This window comes from Gouania willdenowi, chromosome 5 (assembly GCF_900634775.1).
Source record: "Gouania willdenowi chromosome 5, fGouWil2.1, whole genome shotgun sequence".
NCBI classification, from domain to species: Eukaryota; Metazoa; Chordata; class Actinopteri; order Blenniiformes; family Gobiesocidae; genus Gouania; species Gouania willdenowi.
In genome coordinates this window covers 7,274,473-7,293,637 of record NC_041048.1, presented here as the reverse complement: position 1 = coordinate 7,293,637, position 19,165 = coordinate 7,274,473, and the positions used below count along the sequence as shown (strand labels likewise).

General features: G+C 36.6%; 1 protein-coding gene across 5 annotated transcripts in view; it reads left to right on the top strand.

The window, feature by feature from the left end:
• magi3b (membrane associated guanylate kinase, WW and PDZ domain containing 3b) overlaps positions 1 to 19,165 on the top strand; it is a 212,986-nt gene that overhangs the window by 142,501 nt on the left and 51,320 nt on the right. For all 5 annotated transcript variants that reach the window (XM_028446430.1, XM_028446428.1, XM_028446429.1 and 2 more), the window contains exons 3-4: positions 7,443 to 7,562; positions 18,850 to 19,056. In XM_028446430.1, coding sequence (XP_028302231.1) covers positions 7,443 to 7,562; positions 18,850 to 19,056 — 327 coding nt within the window. The remainder of the gene's footprint in view (positions 1 to 7,442; positions 7,563 to 18,849; positions 19,057 to 19,165) is intronic.

The following is a 19,165-nucleotide window of genomic DNA, read 5'->3' as shown; positions in this document are numbered from 1 at the left end:
TTCACTGTCTGTAGAGCCGAGGCAGCAGACCCTCCCTGCTCCCTCCCACTACAGTGCAGACGGCTTCAGCGGAGGGCTGTACTACACTTCCTCAATTTATCGGGCAAAATGAAAGCGGTTAACTCCTTGAATAAGCCTACATTCTGAGTGAGCTCATCCTTTAGTAACTCTGTAAGTTGATAATTTAAACCGTAAAAGCGGAGCTGTCTATGATAAGTGCTTTAAACATACGGCCTGAGAAGAAGGAAAATAACTGATCAGACTTCTCTCTCCTCTGTCACTGCTTCTACACACACGCACGCACACACATTGATACTGTCAAGCGCTGTATATTGGCCTGAGGAATCGTTTAAAATAACCCATATGCGTAAACTCTTCAGGTCATAAAGTCCGTGGTGTGGCTTTAAGTAGAAGTACTGTTACTTGATTGAAATACAAGTTCCCGTAAGTTATACATAAAATACTCAAATACAAGTAAAAAAAGCTCAATTAAATTGTACTTAAAGTCAAAGTTACGAGTTACTTTCACCATCCCCCACTATTAATACATCTTTCCACAATGAACTTAAAAAGGAAGAGACCAAATCTTGCTGACTTGGAACTTAATTTATTTTCCATAAAGGCATCTGTATAAAATAAAAGGTTTGTCATAATGTTTATTTTAAACTCTCAGACTCTAGGTATAGCTACATTTATGAACTCTAAAATTGAGAAACTATACAGCATTTAATGCTGTTTTGGTGCCGTGCATTACGTTTAATCTGATTGGTCGGCTATGATGGAATGCATTCAATTGTTGTCTCGTCATTTTATTATTTGGAGTTTCACAACAACCAATGAAGTATTTACTCAGGAACGTTTGGGTGTCGAAATGTAACAAATTACTTTACTTCTATTAAAACATACTTAATTAGAAGTAAAATTACTGATTTAGAAATACACTCAAAAAAGTACAACGACCCATAAAAGCAACTCTGTAACAGTAATGTGAGTACTTGTAATCTGATTACCAAAGTTACGTTTTCATAATTTCCAATATTTCAAACACAGTTCATTTATGTTTTTTGGTCTTGTATCGTTTCGACTGTGTATCCTTTAAGTGCTGATCAGCACTAGTCGTCAGTGGACTCACAGCACGAGTGTGACTTTTTAATCTCTCGCTTGAATTAATGTTTTAATGAACAAAAGAGCAGGACTCACACAGTGAAGGCACCTCTATCACTTCGTCCCTCTACCCTTCACACTCTCTTTCACTCATTCTCATGCCTACGTTTCAATTACCCTTGTGAGCCTCTCATTGTGTCCCTATGCCTCTCCCTGCATTTGAACTTTTTTTTTTTTACACATGGTTTTATTCACAATGAAAAGAAGAACTTTTAGTACAAAGTAAAAAAAAAACCAAAACACTAAAATAGGAGTTACGTCTACTACTACTACTAATAGTGATAATAATAATAAAAGGTTTAGAGCTACTGCTACTCCTGTGTGCTGGTCCAGGGAGAGATAAGACAGGAACCAGGCCAGACTAAAACCTGAATAATGCATGTGGAGACGGAAGTCTGACCCATGTGGTTTATTTCACCCAGTGAGGTACTGGGCACTGTGAGCAAAGTGAGGCTTTGGTAAGATGTGTGAATGCAACCTTGACACTATCTCCACTCATGATACTTTTTTTTTTTTTTATCATTTTGAGCTGCATGTGACGTAAAACTCAGAAATGGAATCTGTGGTAGTTCTTGATTCTACGTTTTCTTGGAGGTTTTCTCGTCATTTTTACATTTGATTATTTGCTGTATGATTTTTGTCACATTACTCTCATCACCTCACAACAAAGTGTTTCAGAGTTTCAAATTAAGACTTTGTTTTTCTTCTAACTGCAGATTTATACAATAGCATGAACAAATAGTTTTGAAATGTATTCAAATTATTTCCAAAAGGACAATACTTTTTGAACAGGTAAAAATGTGTTGTAGGCCTCATAGAAAAATTAAACAAAAAGGGGTGTCAAACAATTCACTCTCTTCCTTATCTGGCAAAGAAACAATAAATCACAGCAAGTGTGAAGTAGAATAGAATAGAATAGAATAGAATAGAATAGAATAGACCTTTATTGATCCCTCGAGGGAAAATTCATTTAATGCCGCAACTCAGAATAGACAGTAAGAACCTAAATAAATACCAACAGACAGACATAAATTAGAAAAGAAAGAAAGAAAGAAACAAAACAGAAATAAAACAACAATGGCAGATTTTAGAGTCTAGACTGGGCGTGTCTTAACAGCCCCACCCATAATCAAGATGTTATTTTGAATATCCAACTAGAGCCTCAGGGTTTAGTTATTATTTCATTTAAAAAATGTCCCCACACCTTTACTTGTCAGACAGTCTCTCTGCAGTTTACAAAATACACATTTTTAGCCTTTACTTTAACTCTTTTAAAAAACCTGGTTCTTAAGTCTTTGTCTTTTTACAGTAGACACTGACTGTCATCAATTACACAAAAAGAGGAAAGCCTGGAATGTTCTGTCCTAAAGATTTACTGCTCTTGCTCTGCAGTAGCCTCAAACGCTCTGTGCAAACTCATTATAGTCCTAGTGACCGATAAGGAAAAGTACAGTTATGGTATAAATGGGTTTGACATCCAGAAGGTCGGCTTAGGGACTCCTGGCAGGTACACTGTGACTTACTGTGACTGCCTAGGGCGACCGTGGCTCAGGTGGTAGTGGGTCGTCTTCTGATCGAGAGGTTGGGGGTTCGATCCCAGTACCTGACTATGTGTCGAAGTGTCCTTGGGCAAGACACCGAACCCTAAGTTGCTCCCAGTGGTTGACTAGCATGGCAGTCCTGTCCCACTGGTGTGTGAATGTGAGAGTGAATGGGTGAATGCGCTGATATGTAAAGCGCTTTGAGACTGCTTCATTGTGGGGATAAAACGCTATATAAAATCAAGTCCATTTACCATTTAAGTAATAGTGTCACAGAGGGACCAAAGCTAGCAGCAACAAGCTGACAAGTTGGTAATGAGAGGCATCAGAGGATGGCATTTTCGCACACAATGCTGTGTCAATTACCTTTGATAACACAGACTGTCATATCAAGTCTGGAGGTGGCAGGAAGTTTTCTCCCTCAGTTCCCTCATTTCTGTTTTTCTGTATTTTTGTCCAACTCTGCTGCTGAACTCTTCAGCTCGGGTGCACAGAAACTGTCACCGTCCAATTAGGGAGAAAACAAAGGAAAGTGCAGCATTAAGGTATTCAGGAGGCTATTGGGCCGCAACAACCCACAAAGCTCTCTCTCTGCTTTTCTCTCTGCTTTGGGCCACATGTGCCAAAAAACAAAACTGAAAGACTTCTTTCATTTGGTGTCCAGGTAATTTGTTTAAATGTTGCTGAAATATTCAAATACATAAAATTGGCTTTCATCATTTTTTGATTATTCAAAAAAAAAAAAAAAAAAATGAAAATGGCATGTTCTGGTTACAAATCCAAATTTCTGTTAGTGTTAGTGATTTGGGTAACACAATGTACAATAAAAGTCCCTTGGTTAACATTAGTTAATGCATTATTAATCATTTTAATAATGATATAATAATCATTATAATGTATTAACTGACATTAACTAACATACCAGTTAATGCATTAATAAGCAGTTAATTAATGCTTAGTTATTCAAACAATAATAAGCATTTATAAATGTTATATAATGTAATTCGTTGACCTTATGGATGCTTAAGGCATTATTAATCATTTATTAACAGTTTAATAATGTTATAATAGACATTGTAACGTATTACCTACCAAGTAATGCATTGATAAGTAGTTAATGCTTAGTTATTCAAACATTACTATGCTTTATCGTGTAATTAGTTATCCTTATGGATGTATCACTTATTACTATAATAGTAAAATGTAATGTCCACGCACTGTTGTTATTGTTTTCAGCCAAAAAAGGCACATTACGGTAAAACACATGGCTATTTAAGCGGCTATTGTTAGTGTGAGTCATTGAGTTTCAGAGTGTGTGCACGCTGCGCGGCAGTCAATTAGCACTTACTGGAGCTGCTACGTCGCTTTCTTGCCATCCTCTCAATGACTGATTACAGGAATAGTCCATAAGATGATAGTTCACTGTTTTGTAAAATCGCTGCGTCACATTGGGTCACAAACACGTCTGTTTATACCGTTATACCGGCAAAACAAGCCGGTTTAACGGTTACTAAAAATGGAACAGATTGTAACTGCTCCGGATTCTACACCGTGGCTGCCCACTACTACTCAGGGAGGGGTTAAATGCTGAGAACACATTTTGTGTATGTAGCTTTACATATATAACAATAAAGTATAATGTATATTCTATATTAAACCACAATGTTTGTGGAGAGGGATGGGCTCATATTTTTATTGGGTAGGAGGAGCCAGGATTGTCAGGAGGAGGAGTTTCCGCTAGGTGACGTCAAGTAGTGAGAAAAATACAACTTGTTCGTTTGGAGCTGACTTTTTACAAAATGTGGAATAACAATGGAGGGAAGAAACTGAACTTTTTTAACTTTGGCCCTCTGAATGAGGCTAAAGGGATGTATATCACTGTAGCAATACCATTATAAAGTGATTTTTTACACTTTTTACATTTTTTACTGCCCCTTTAATACATTATAATGATTATTATAACATTAGTAAACTGTTAGTTAATATTTAATAATGCCTTGACTAACGTTTATCAAGGGGCCCTTGATTTCTCACTGCAACAAAAGAGAATTCCCAAAGTCTCACAAACGACTGTGCTTACTTTACAAGCGTGGGTGAAAGTATGTGGCAGAGGCTGCCATTAAATGCAGCATTAAACATTGGTTCATGTTGAGCGCTTTGTTAAGCTACCAATGCCATAAATTATTCCTATACACCCTGCTGTTCAATTGCTGTTATTTTTGTTGGTTGACACACCACTCAATTGGCCCAGGGGGCAATTATGGCACATGTCTACTACTTATTTATTCATGAAATAGAGTCTCCATAATGCTGATGCTAATGTAATCATTTTGTGTCCCTCTGTGTCTTCTTAATATTCATCCTATACAGGGAAAAAAGGAACGTCTCAACAGTGGTTTACTGGTTTCTTTAAATCACTAAGATAGAATATTAAAGGGTTCTTGTAGAGATTTTCCACATATATTAGCTTTTTGGCAATATCTGATAATTATGCCGATATTGTCCAACATTAAATTTCTGATATTATCGATACTGATCTATAAACACCCCACCCCCAACCTAATTTTAGGTGACATCATGGAAATGCCATTTTAAGCCTGCTTATTTATCACCATCTGTGTGAAATAAGAAAACTTATTCAACTTCCATGAATGAAAAAAGTGCCATTTTAACAAAAAAATGTTGTCTCAAACGACAGCTGTCTCCACCTCAGTGGTCGTCCGGACTAATTATCCAAACAGGTGAACTATTGTAAGAATTCTACAGCAAGCAAAGAGTCTTTGATGATGTTTAGTGTGAAACTGTAACAATAAAGAATAAATTTTCCTTTAATTAATGTGCAACAAACTTTACATATATAGCATTTGTTTTATAATGTATCAGATCGGTTAAGAAAGCTAGCGAGCTAGCAAAGTAGCGTTAGCTTAGCAGTTAGCCGGCAAGATAGTTAATAATGCATGAAACAGGGGTTTATATAATGTAAAATAAGATACAACAGAAACACTGTCTACCAACTGAAAATGCTTAAAGTCATTTGACTTGATTTTAATCTCAAATATAACAAACAATATAAAGCAATGATTGCTCACTTAAAAAGAGCCCCAGCAATGTTTGAAAAAGGGCAGAAGGAAGCTTAATGCTGATCTAGTCCTGCACCTACTGCCAAGCTATTTCACAAAGAAGTAAGTAAACTTTATTTAGAGCGCTTTTCACAGGTAACGGAACAAAAGAACAAATAAAAGAAATCTGACATTTATTGAGACAAGTACACACAAATATAAACAAAAACAATAATTCATAGGCCTACTCATACTCATATCCACATCAAATTCTATCCTTCTTTATGTTGTTACAACTTTTAAGTTAAATATTAAGACTGTTCCAAACTGAGATGCTTTTCAAAGCAGTACCGAATGTTCTCTTTCTAAAGTTCAATCCTCCCCCTGCAAATCATACTGCCCTTGTCTGCTTGAAAAAAAATCCATAAACCTAATTTCTTTCAACTTTAGAAAAAGCGGGTTAGTCTGGACCAGATATCCTGCATGATTTATGATACTTATTATTCTTTTTTGCAAACTACATAACTTTTGTAGGTTGCTTTTGTATGTGTATCCCCAGATTTCCACACAATAAGACATTCTTTCAGCAAAAAGAATGGTTAACAAGTCATTTTTAATTGGTCTCCACCCATCGCAGCTAGCGGGAGTATGATCCTGTACCTCCATTTCAGACAGGAAAATGACCCGTTATTGAAGGTCAAAGCGGTAAACCCAAACAATATTCTTATTGTAATTTTACAAAGTAAATTAAAAGACACACTGGGTAACTTTTGGCCACAAGCGCCGCAGCACTGTCGCAAAAATCAACAGTCAGTCGGGCCAGCCTCTCTTGTGTTTTGATTGTGTGTGCAGACAGTAGTTGACCTGTAACTTAGGGATAAGGACTGGCTCTAAGGGCTGTGTTGGTTGGGCTGGGGTGCGAAGCGTGGTTGGGCTTGCGCCGCGGCTGGAGGAGCAGCCATCGCCACCGACCTCCTCTCTCCGCTGCCGGAGGCCCGGCGCGTCGGTGGCACCCCCCCCCCTACTTCCTGGCATCACCGCCGCCTTCGCTGGGGATCGGGGCGGACGGGGGACGGGCGACCTGGCGTGCATGGGGTGGCGGAGAGGGCCTTGGCGGCGTCTTTTTAGCCTCCTCAGAAGCAGTTTTAAACTTTTTGCTTACCTCGACCATGACCAGAAGTCGAACAGGCGGAAAAATACTAGCAAAAGCCTTAGCCCAATGAGTATATCCGAGCCTGTGCTCACGTGGCTGCTTTATAGTGAAACGTTCTCCAGGCATTCTCCAGGTCACATGTCCTGGCCAAAGACGGTCCGTTTCTCCAAACTTACATGGGCGGTATTTCAAGAGGGAAGTCCCGCTCAGAGCATTGATACTGTCAAGCTCTGTATATTGGCCTGAGGAATCATTTAAAATAATTCATATGGGTCAACTCTTTAGGTCACAAAGTCTGCGGTGTACCTTTAAATAACACAAGGCTTGAGGAAGAGCAGCGGTTTAGCACGTATCGTTTTTTCAATATTGGTGGAAAAACCGATAACAATGTCAACCGAAAATGTTGGTGGGCCAATATTTTCGCCCATCTCTAGTGTCTTGCTTATGTATATTCTTCATTCTGGCAAAATTATTTCTGTCTACAAAAATGTTGGCAATATTTGCTAATGTTTTTGTCTTTTTCAGGCACAACACGGCTCCCTCGCGATGGGGAGGTGCCAGGAGTGGATTACAACTTTATCAGCCTTGGAGACTTCAGGATCCTGGAGGAGAGTGGACTTCTGCTGGAAAGTGGGACCTATGATGGTAAGTGTCATTACAGAGTGAAGCATTTGAAAATATGTACAGTATATATTCTTAGACAAAATGTTAATCAGTTTGGTCGTGGTCTTGCAAGTTGTTGTCAAGTAAATATATGCTTTTGTCAAAAACTATGAAATTGAGTCACTGAAATAAACTACACTACTACGCTGCAGACATACAAATTTTATTATTGCAGATAATAAACCAATATGGAAGCTCTTTATACATTTTCCCAAATAATGTGCAATCACAAGCATTTACAGTGCCTGCTACTGACCTCGTGTAAAGCAGGAAACCTGCTGATCCCTCCAGCTGGCACGCATCAGGTGGCCACCTTGTGTTCTCACATACAGGTTAGGATTTATTTATTAGATAAATCAACCCGCTCCATTTTCCCTTCTCTCGCCTCTTAAAGACACAGCATGTGTTTTTAAGAGGGCTTCTTCAAAAGCCAAACAGCTATTGTGTGTCATTAAAGGATTGGAATGGAGGATTTTTATTTCCTTCGGTGCTCAACGATTATGGCAATAACATGAAAATCTTCCCGTTTCCTTTTAGGATTATTCTTTCTTACTGAAATTCACAGCAGCTCTACTCTGAGGATTTGTGTAACTACGCTGATGTATAAGAGGCAACGTCTAGTTACAAAAAACAAACATCTGTGTTCTCTTCTTTTATTGTAATTGACCTGCATTTTCAACCCCATCATTTGTGGAATACAAAGATAAATTGAAGCTTCATCTTGGGAGAGGAAAATTGAAAGCTAGTACATTTTGGTTGTATTTCTGCCTTGTGTTTGAAACATAGTGTTTTCATAGTGGATTTAGTTCCTTCAATGGACATCATTGGCATAAAGCACTGGTATAAATGCATAACTGATCAATGGTACTGTATATATACAGAACGAGCCAAAAGTTGTGCACATGCCATGAGTGTCTTTTATAAACTCTTTATATATAACTTTATAAACTTTGAAAGACTGTGTGCGTGAAAGGTGCTAGAATATATATTTAAGTTCAGCCTAAAATCTTTGAGATGTACTTGTTATTAGATCTATGCATCACAAAACCCATATTTGTTTTGTTGCCTTGTGTTCTTTACAGTTTTAGAGCCTGTGTTCCGCCATCTTGAAATGACATGATTGATGATGTCACACGGCCCCCACTGCCTGTAAACATCCCATTGTTTTCTATTGGAGGGAAGCATTCAACCTGCTTTTTAGATCATTTAGCAGCTTTTTCTGTCAAAACGACAACTTGTGCTGTTTTTTGGTTAAAGATGCCGATGTAACTCTATTTTGTTTACCAAAAGAGGATAAAAACAGTTGGGAGCTGAGGTTTCGTAGTAGACACTGAAGCAGAGAAGAAGAGCTCTCCTAAGAGACCTTTACTTCTACTACTTTAACAGTGCGTGGCTAAGACACCCTAACTATGGCTGTGTTTGAAATCACATCCTAACGTACTACTCATACTAAGTCTGACGTCAATGAGTATGTAATGCGTTCACATTAGTATGAAAAGATTGAGTACGTAAGAAATACCCAGATATATATTCATTTTTAAGTATGCATGGTGGGCACACTAGTCCTACTCAACCGCTGGGATCATATTCAAACATCCCCTTTTCAAAACAAAAGCATTTCTTCTTGTTTCCCATTAGTTTTGTTTAACTCTTTTGTCAATAGGGCTCTTGTTTTGAAGTTAACCGGAAGTTTTGCCAGTAGCACAATGGCAGATCTACGAAAATCTCTATAATGTTGGCATGAAATGTGTTTCCATGAGTTTTGTGGATGAAATGACCAGATGTTGATATTCTACTTGGTCACTTTCTCACTTAAAATGTTTTCAGAATTTTCAAAGGTGGAGAATCAACGGAGATATTTAGCGTCAGCGTGCTTCAGGATTTTGTCGTTGTAGGTTTGAAATGCATCTTGGGAAATTTGGAAGTATACTTTTGTGGGAACGGTCATCATCCTAATCATACTTATAGTAGACCGTATATACTCATTGAGTTTGTAGTGTACAGTATGGAGTATGCCATTTTGAACACAGCCCATGTCTTTTTGTTGCTACGCACATCCTCACCTCAACTGAAATCAGCATGAAATATTTTGGTTTATAAAATCTCCAAAAGTTTGCACAGAAGGAATACTTTGGATGTTGGCTATGCACATGAGTGAGCTGACGCTAGTAAAGATTAGCACCTTCAAAGAAAAAAGAAGAGGAGAGTTCAAGCTAGGTGGAGCACCTTAAGCAACCCTAGAAGAATACGAGATGAGTGTGTGAAATAATGAAATGGGAAGCAGAGTTTGGTGTCACGTGGCGTAAAAATGGAAATTGATATAGGCTGTGTCCGAAATTGCATACTATCGTACTACACGCTACACACGCTATCAATAGGTATACGCTGTATACTGTCTACTATATACTATTAGTATGATTAGGATGATGACCATTCCCATGCAAATGTGACCAACATATTCCAACCTTACATTTTAAGCAATAAAGCATCTGAAAATGAAATTTTGCACAAGAAGAAATCAATATTTGTGCTTATGGAGAACAAATGTAAAAGAAATAAATTAAAGTTTTGTATAAACCTAAACTATATTTCTTTCCTCTTTGAAATGTTGATGGATTTCACTTAATGGTTTTTGAACAATATCACATCTGTACCACATCCCTTCATTTCTGGCTACACACCACGGCTGTTTTTGAAGTGGCATGCTCCGTACTATGCACTACAAACTCAGAGAGTATAGATATGCTATACAAAGTATAGTTAGGGGGATAAGGATGATAAGCATTCCCACTGAAGTATACTTCCAAATTTCTCGAGATGCATTTCAAACAACAAACAACCTGAAGCACACTGAGGCTAAATATCTCCGTTGATTTGCCATCTTTGAAAGTTTGAAAGTGACCAAGTAGAAAATCAACATGTGGTCATATGATCCATAAAAGTCTTGGAAACACATTTTATGCCGACATTTCGGACATTTTTGGAGACCCACCATTGTGCTACTGACTAAACTTCCGGTTAATTTCAAAACAAAAGCCCTATTTACAAAAGTGTTAAAAAAGTGATGGAAGACAAAAAGAGATGCTTTTGTTTTGAAAAGAGGATGTTTGACTTTTAGCTAGAAACTGTATGACCAGTGACATTAACAAATGTCCTAAAATAGTATACATCCCAGTATTTCTCGCGGACTCAATTTTTCCATACGATCTCATGTGAACGCACTACATACTTATTTTGACATCAGACTTAGTATGGGTAGTACGTTAGTGTGACATTTCGAATACAGCCACAGTTTATGCTGAGCTCCTGAACATCCAGAGGAAACTTCTCTTGTTGAAACTGGCTCTGCCGCGTGCTGATGTGTGGATTAGTTTCTGCAGAATGTAGGGGGGGGTTTCTTTTTATACATTATCCCTGAGAATACCCTGTGATAGTGACAACCCCCCCCCCCTCCCCCTCTTTGTCCTACTTGTCTCAACCCTGTCAGCAGAAGCCACTGTTGGAGGTAGAGCTGATCCCTCAGCAGCAGTGAACACCAGGAGAAACCACCAGTAATCGAATCATGAAGGAAGATTTACTCGCTTTAGTTCTGCTTCGTTTGCTTCCACTTTTTCTATGAATTTTGTAGGAAAAAACCAAAACAAGGTCATGTGACTCCGTGGGGATCACCTGGTTTTCCTTTCCTTACTGTGTGAGCAGCTCCTTAGTTACCGTCGGTGTTTGCTGTGAGTGAGCGTTGCTCAAGGTGCTGCGCTAATAGGATTCTTAGCTAATCATAATGGTCTCGCTAATAGTCTCAAATGGCTTGCTCCTTGCTCATTATGTTAATGATTCATGTTGAACATTTTTTATCCACTTGAAGAATATATTGAGGGACTTGTTTAATGCATCGTTTACATAATAATAATTTCTCTTTAATCTATCACCTTTGAGTCAGTGAGCGTGATTATCTCTGTTTTATTTCCTAAAGACGTTCAACATGTAAACTTGTATCTTGATAATTATCCGCTTGTATGTATTGTTTTTTTTTTTTTTTTTTATTCCAATTTGGTAGCTGTTGGAGTTTACTCTTATGTTACGGTTTCATTTAACTTTTTTTTTCAGGAAATTTACTTTGATCTTCTGACATGTTTCTATTGTCAACTGCCAGTCTTCTTCAGAGGCGTCTGCTCATCGTTTTGATGTGTCCTTGACTTCTGTGTAGTAATTCCAGCAAGTTAATTTTGTCTTCTATTTTAATTATGCGTTACGGTTTTGTTTATTCAGACTTTTTTTTCAGAAAATTTACTTTGATCTCCTGGCAATGTTTCCACTGTCAACTGCCAGTCTTCTTCAGAGGCGTCTGTTGTCTGGATGCTAGCAAATTAGCCTGCGAGATAATTGCAACAATGTGCAAAAAAAAAAAAAAAAAAACCTAGTAGCTGATAAATTTTCATCCTTACATACAGTACCAGGGTTGGGGTCAATTATAATTGTAATTGCCTAATTGATAATGAATTACAATTGTTGTGTAATTTTAATTGTAATTGTAATTTTAAAAAATCTGTTGCTGTCGTAATCATAATTAAAATGTAATTGAGTTTAGATAATTGACTTTGTAATTGTAATTGCCTTGAAAATTCTATAAAAATTGTCAATTATAATTGAACGCAAAACTGTGGAACTATGTTACATTTCTATGTACAGTTCTACACTTATGTAGTTAACAATTATTGAAATAACTTTCATATTCATATTTCATTTAAAAAAATTCAGGGGTATACTGATGCAAAAAAGGCTCAGATGCCCTCATCAAAAACAATAAAACCTATTTTTTTATTGATTAGGAAGACTAACAAGGTAACCAATAGATAGGAAATAAATTATATGATATATATTTGTTTATAGTGTATTTTACAGCTGGTTTAGGACCCGTTATTATAAGAGATACTAACAGAAAGCTAACACAAGAGGAATGTTAACTTTTATTAGGTTATTTGGTTCAGGCTCAGTAATTGTGATTAATTGTAATTGAGAATGTAATTGTTATTGACTTTCTGATAATAAGAAATGATCGTAAGTTAAGTGTAATTGGAAAAAATTCTGGTCATTGTAATTGGAATTCAATTCCAATTGAACGTAATTGTAACTGAATAATGTAATTGACCCCAACCCTGCTACATATAGTATATTATACCTGGTTTATTGTGTATTACTGTATGTCCCACATTTACCCAAGAAACAACCATTAATTCATGTTGGGATTAGATTACCTACAGTGTGTGTCTATCTATGTTGCATTTGTCTATCTTGTATTTTAATAAGGAAAGCATGTCTGGATCTAACCACACATCAAAACATTTTTAAAAACATGTCTCCAGTTTGTCGTTAGCGCTCTGTCTTTTAAATTAGGGTGAAGAGAATTTTGTGAGTCCTGCATTTTAAACACTGTGTTTGTCATTCTATGTCTCTAAAAGCAGAGCAGATGGGTGAGCAAAAAACATAGAAAAGCACTCGTCATATGACAGCAGCCAAGAAAACCAACATTCAGCACACGGAGAGGTTTTGTGTCTGAACAAAATGATCTCTAATCTGTTCGCAGGGAATGTGAAATGCTTCCAAGTCCAAATCCACTTCAAACCAGTTGCTTTTGGGATTCTTTGTTGTGATGAGTCAGATTGTTTTAAATTAAAGTCGTAGTACAAAACACATGCTTTTTTTTTAATTTGTATTCTGCTTTCATTTTCTCGGATAACAAATCCAATAAAAAAAAACTAAAAATATATATTTTGAAAGTACAAAATAACCACTAGTTTAACTTAAAGATAAACATATATTCTGTGACTGAATTTAATAAATGAGAAAATGAATTAAGAGAAAACTAAGTATGTTTCAGAGTGCTTTATGTCTAATATTTTAGATGCAGACTGATAAATTCCAATACTTGTAAAGTTGCTTTTTAAATGCTTATAGAGGGACAACCTTAATATAAAATTAGATTACAATACTGGCAACGGGCCCTATTTTTTCTATTAAGCCACGTCCAAGCTGAAAATATGCTTTTCAGTGTAAAATATTGCTTTAAAGGCATAAATAGTGCTTACTCAGCTGTACAAAATTAAATTTAATCACAAAACTAGACTGAATTTAGAACAAAACAAATGCCTTTTTTTTGTTTTCATTCTGCTTTCATTTTCTCTGCCTGTGTGATTGTTTATGCTATTGATGAAATAAAACAGTGATCATAACTTTGTGAGGCTTTGCCCTCCATAATTGGAACCTTTTTTCTTTATTATTATTAATAACCAATGGGTTACATTCATTTTAACCTTAAACATAAGAATTCTCTACAACTGAATAAGAAGACCCTGAAAAATAACATCAACAAATCCAGTAAAGTACAAAATAACCACTAGTTTAACTTAAAGAGAAACATATATTCAATGACTGAATGCAATAAATAAGAAAATGAATTAAGAGAAAACTAAGTATGTTTCAGAGTGCTTTATGTCTAATATTTTAGATGCAGATCGATATATTCCGATACTTGAAAAGTTGTTACAATGTGATCAATAAAAACCCCACCTCAGCTTTTTAAATGCTTAAAGAGGGACAACCTTAATATAAAATTAGATTACAATACTGGCAGCAGGCCCTATTTTTTCTATTAAGCCACGTCCAAGCTGAAAATATGCTTTTCAGTGTAAAATATTGCTTTAAAGGCATAAATAGTGCTTACTCAGCTGTACAAAATTAAATTTAATCACAAAACTAGACTGGATTTAGTACAAAACCAATGCTTTTTTTGTTGTGCTTTCATTTTCCCTGACTGTGTGATTGTTTAGGCTACTGATGAAATGAAACAGTGCCAATGACCTTCATAATAGGACTGTTTTTTATCACCAATAACTGCAGCCACCGCCATAAAATTGCTTGCAAACACTGTTAGAAAGCAGAGGCTCATCAAACGTGTGAAACGGTGATCACGTTGGACATGCTTGCCTTGCTCGTCGGTTTATACGAGGCGTCCCTTCATTTAAAAAAAAAAAAAAAAAGCCAATTCACCATTTCCAATAATGCATTCCTTTATGCATCTGTCGCACACCTTTATCAGAGGCCGAGAGACGTGTTTGTACATAATTAATGGAAAAGATTGGTGCCTGGTTGATGAATGTCAGTGTCGGGGAGAGCCAACCCAATAACTGCCTGTGTGACACTTAGTAAACACTTCACGCCAGAAAGTGTAGCCTTTACATCTCGTCTCAAGTGTGCGTCTACACCTCTCTGCTTTGATAAAATAAATAAATAACCACACACACACACACACACAAGCCTGGTTGCATGAATTCAGTTGGCTGTGTATTGTTGTTGGCACGCATGAAGATGTGAGACATTGCTATAGATGCTTCACTTATCACACGGAGCTCTGTGGTGTTAGTGTATCGTGCTGCAAAGGAGTGTGTGATGTTTTCCTCCGAGCTTTGTGTTCTTTCTGGCATGCGTGCTCATTTCTTTCACTGTAGCATGCTAAGCTATAAAAAGATGTAGTGAATTAATGCTGTATATCATCTGCATGTTAAGAATCACAATCAGACAGGGGTGGAGCAGCGATTTTAAAAGTGAGGGTGTTCTAAGGGAAGAGCTACCGTTGACTTCCAATTTAGTTTATTAAATTAATTCACTAACACCAAGATAAAGCTGTTATTAAGTCGGAAGCTGTGTCTCCATTACCCTTGGAAATGCGCAAAATCTAAATAGCTCAATAAAAACTGGTAATGGAATGAATTTTGAAAAAAACACTCAAATATCACTCAAAAGTTTTTACGCTTTCACGAGGAGGAATTTCAGATGTTTTGATGTTGAAATGTGTCACTTTGGAAACACATTTTCCGCAAATACACGTCACAGGACATAACATACCTGGTCACATGACCACTTCTCTCCAAGAAAACATGACGCGGAACAGGAGACCAAAACATTTCTTAGCATTATACTTAAAAATCATCATTGCCACATTAGACGTGAAACAACAAAAATAATACAGTGTTATAAGGAGGTTTGGAGCGTCTGTGTTCCTGTGGCGAAGTCTCACAAGATGAGATTTCACAGAAGTTACGAGGCTCCAGCCAGAAGCAACGTTCAATGGAAACACGTTCAAAGCACAATTATACTTTGTCGACATTTAGAAATATCGCTTTTTTTTTTTTTTTTTTTTTTTGCAAAAATCTGTAATGGAAACCCAGCTAGTTGTACTTAACATGTGGCTGTTTAATTAATTATTATTCCCCCAGAAATCCTTAATATAAGGAACAATTTGAACCCCTTTTTACCTTTTTTGTTTAGCCATTTTGCAACTTCCTTTGTCCCATTTTTACAAATTTGTCACTTTTTTGCTTGATTTTAGCTTTACTTTACTAAGAAATATCTCGTTTTCCTCATTTTTGTCCATTTTTGCAAGTACATTTTTAACAATTATTAAATTTTTGTCGATTCTTTAACCATTTTTGGCAACTTTTCATCCAAATAAGCTAACTTTTGCGCAATAAATATCACTTTTTTCCTACATTTTCCCTCTTTTTGTTCCACATTTTGGCCCTTTTTCACTATTGTTTGTCACATTTTGCTCATTTAAGCTACGTACCTTTCTCCATTACATACCACCTGTTTCCTATTTTTTGTCATTGTTTTTGTGACGTTTTTTACTGCTTTTGGCCCATTTTAGTCACTTTTCACTCTTTTCATGCCACATTTTTGCCACTTTTGGGTAATTTTTTGTCACCTGTTACTCATTTTTTGTCACTTTACTGAGACTTTACTCATCGCTGTCAACGCTTTGTTTACCTTCTCAGAACAATGAATCCCTCTGGAATTTATCCAAGGGGGGAAATTACTTTTGTCACAGACGCTCGAGAAATATTACAACAGAAAAGAATAAACATTAAATAAAGAAAGAAAAATAAAAAAATAAAACTTACATAATTAAGTACAAAAGTAAGGATTAAATACAAGTGTACACATTACAGTAGAAAAAATCAAATAAGAGAAATAATAAAAAATAATATGAATATACCAATATATAAATATAATACAGATATATACAAGAATCATGTTCATGCCTAAGCACATCAGATATGTTTGCAGTACTTACCATTGTCCCACATACAGTTGGGTCCATAATCAAAATAGGATTACTGCGTTGAAAGACTAATTAAAAAGCTGAAGATCTTGATTTCCCAGCAGTGTTTTTCTGTTTTCTTTAATTAATCTAATTATAAATCACGGTTAAGATGTGTAAGCCTAATTTCTAAATTCATATTCGACCGTACTAAAGAAAACTGCCAAAATATCTTTTAATAAGACTTTGTTAACAGATCAGATTATACCTAATATACCTAATTTATTGATCAGAGGGCTATAGCTGATCCTACACATTAATTATCTTCTTATTGATTGATGGTGAAAGCTTGGTTAATCTGTTTTTATTCATTGATGGATCACCCTAGGCGCCCCAATGCAATCCCCTCTCTCTCTTTTAACAGTTTCATCACAGAATAAATATAATCTTTAACACACACACACACACACACACACACCCCCAAGGTCGTCATCCAATTAAAAGACAGGGAGATGGATAAGAGACGTATTCAATGATCAGTGTAATTAGTTGCTGGTGATTTCCAGGTGAGGGGAATTTTAATGTTACATGAGTCATAACATCCGTACGTACGGTGCAAGCAGACAAAGTGAGTTCATGGCGTGAAGAGCATATGGAAAAACAAAAAATTAAAAATGGACGTGTTAAAACAACATTAAACCTTGGGAGTTGCTGTGTGGATGTATTAAAAGTTAATTAATATCCCCCTCCACAAAGTGTGGATATACAATTTCATATTTACGACATAAACTTCATCAATGAATCTTAGAGTGTCAATATATAAATTAATAAAAAACCCTTTTATTATGTTTAAGTATTATTATATGTATAACAAATATATACATATTATATATTATTGCTGTCCTAGATTAAAACTGTTGCTCTTCTTTCATATATTTACTAATGATATATGATTTAAAAAGCTTTTTAAACTGGTTCATGTTGGTGCTTTGTTTTATTTCATCCTTTAGGCAGTTCCATAATTAAACCCCTGCTATTGTTTTTCATTGTTGTTTGAGCGTATTATATCTTAAATTATATTTCCCTTCTCTCTCTAAAAATCTTTTCTGCAACCCTTTTGCTCCACCAAGTTTTTTCCGCATTGGATCCGGATTTCACCACAATTTCTCGAAAAAATGGTGACATCCATACATCTGGACCTTTTGTATCATTATTAAGTCATTCAGTGCCAGCCATTTTCCAAATTTCTACCCCCTCAGTGCCAGCCGTCTTAGAGCATTTTGACTAATTTTGACACCAGATTCTGAAAGATTAAAGTCTGAAGTTTCATCAGAAAAATAATTTTGTTTCTAGCTTGTTTTGTTCTTCCGTAATCAGCAGTTGAATAAAACTAAGAAAAAAACGGCTTTTTCTGAAACAACCGGTTAGTGACTTTGAAGCAATTTTTTTTTCTTTAGGGACACCTCACCTTTAGGGTTTCCTTCTATAAAACAACAAATACAACACTGAGACCGGGCTTTTGATGCCAATATTATTATTATTTTGCTATCTATGTCAGAGTTGAATGGATTTCTTAATGAATTTTGGCATTCCTCCAAGTCTCTCCTCCGTCATTTTCCACACACACAACTTCTTCCTCATCATGCCGAGTGTTACCGCTTGCTCCGTTTTTTTTTTATCGTTTTATCTCACATCACGAAACTCTCTATAGTCCACTTAGCTCCACACATGCTCTGGTCGAGTATGAGCTGCTGTGAGCTTCAGCATCATTTTCTGTCTCGTAGACTCCTTTCCTTTCCCTCTGAGCTCTGCCCATCACGAGTGATCTCTCATCCAAAGGTGCTCTGCTGCCACCTACATGTCACCAGTTGGTCACTACATCATGGTACAAGTTAGATATTCACAGGAGAGCTTCGTCACACTGTCTCCGAGCAACCCCAGCCGAAAAACACAATTCACGTCTATAGACGTGAATGGCACTCAATGAGTAAACAGGGATAGAAATGTCTCCAAGCCTTTAAAGTGTTAATAATCATGATACCATGATCAGGATCACTGATCCAGATAACTGACAATATCTGGCAAAGAGGAGATTTGACACATACTGGAGGATTACGCTCTCTAAGTACTCTTGTTATGTAATACGTTCATTTATAAGTCTGCTTTTTTTTTAAGGTAACTTCTATGGCACCCCAAAGCCCCCTGCTGAACCCAACGTGGTGCAGCCCGACTTAGTGGATCAGGTGCTGTTTGACGAAGACTTCAGCGGCGAAGTCCCCAGGAAACGCACCACCTCAGTCAGTAAGATGGACAGGAAGGACAGCGTCTTACCTGAGGAAGAGGACGATGATGAGAGGCCACCTCTGCTCAATGGCCTTCCAGGTTAGACAGGAATTTATAGTTATTATTATTACACATTTAGTCTGTATTACACCATTAATCTGGTTTGTGTCTTTTAGAACATCTCAGCTTGTCATAATAAATGAATATA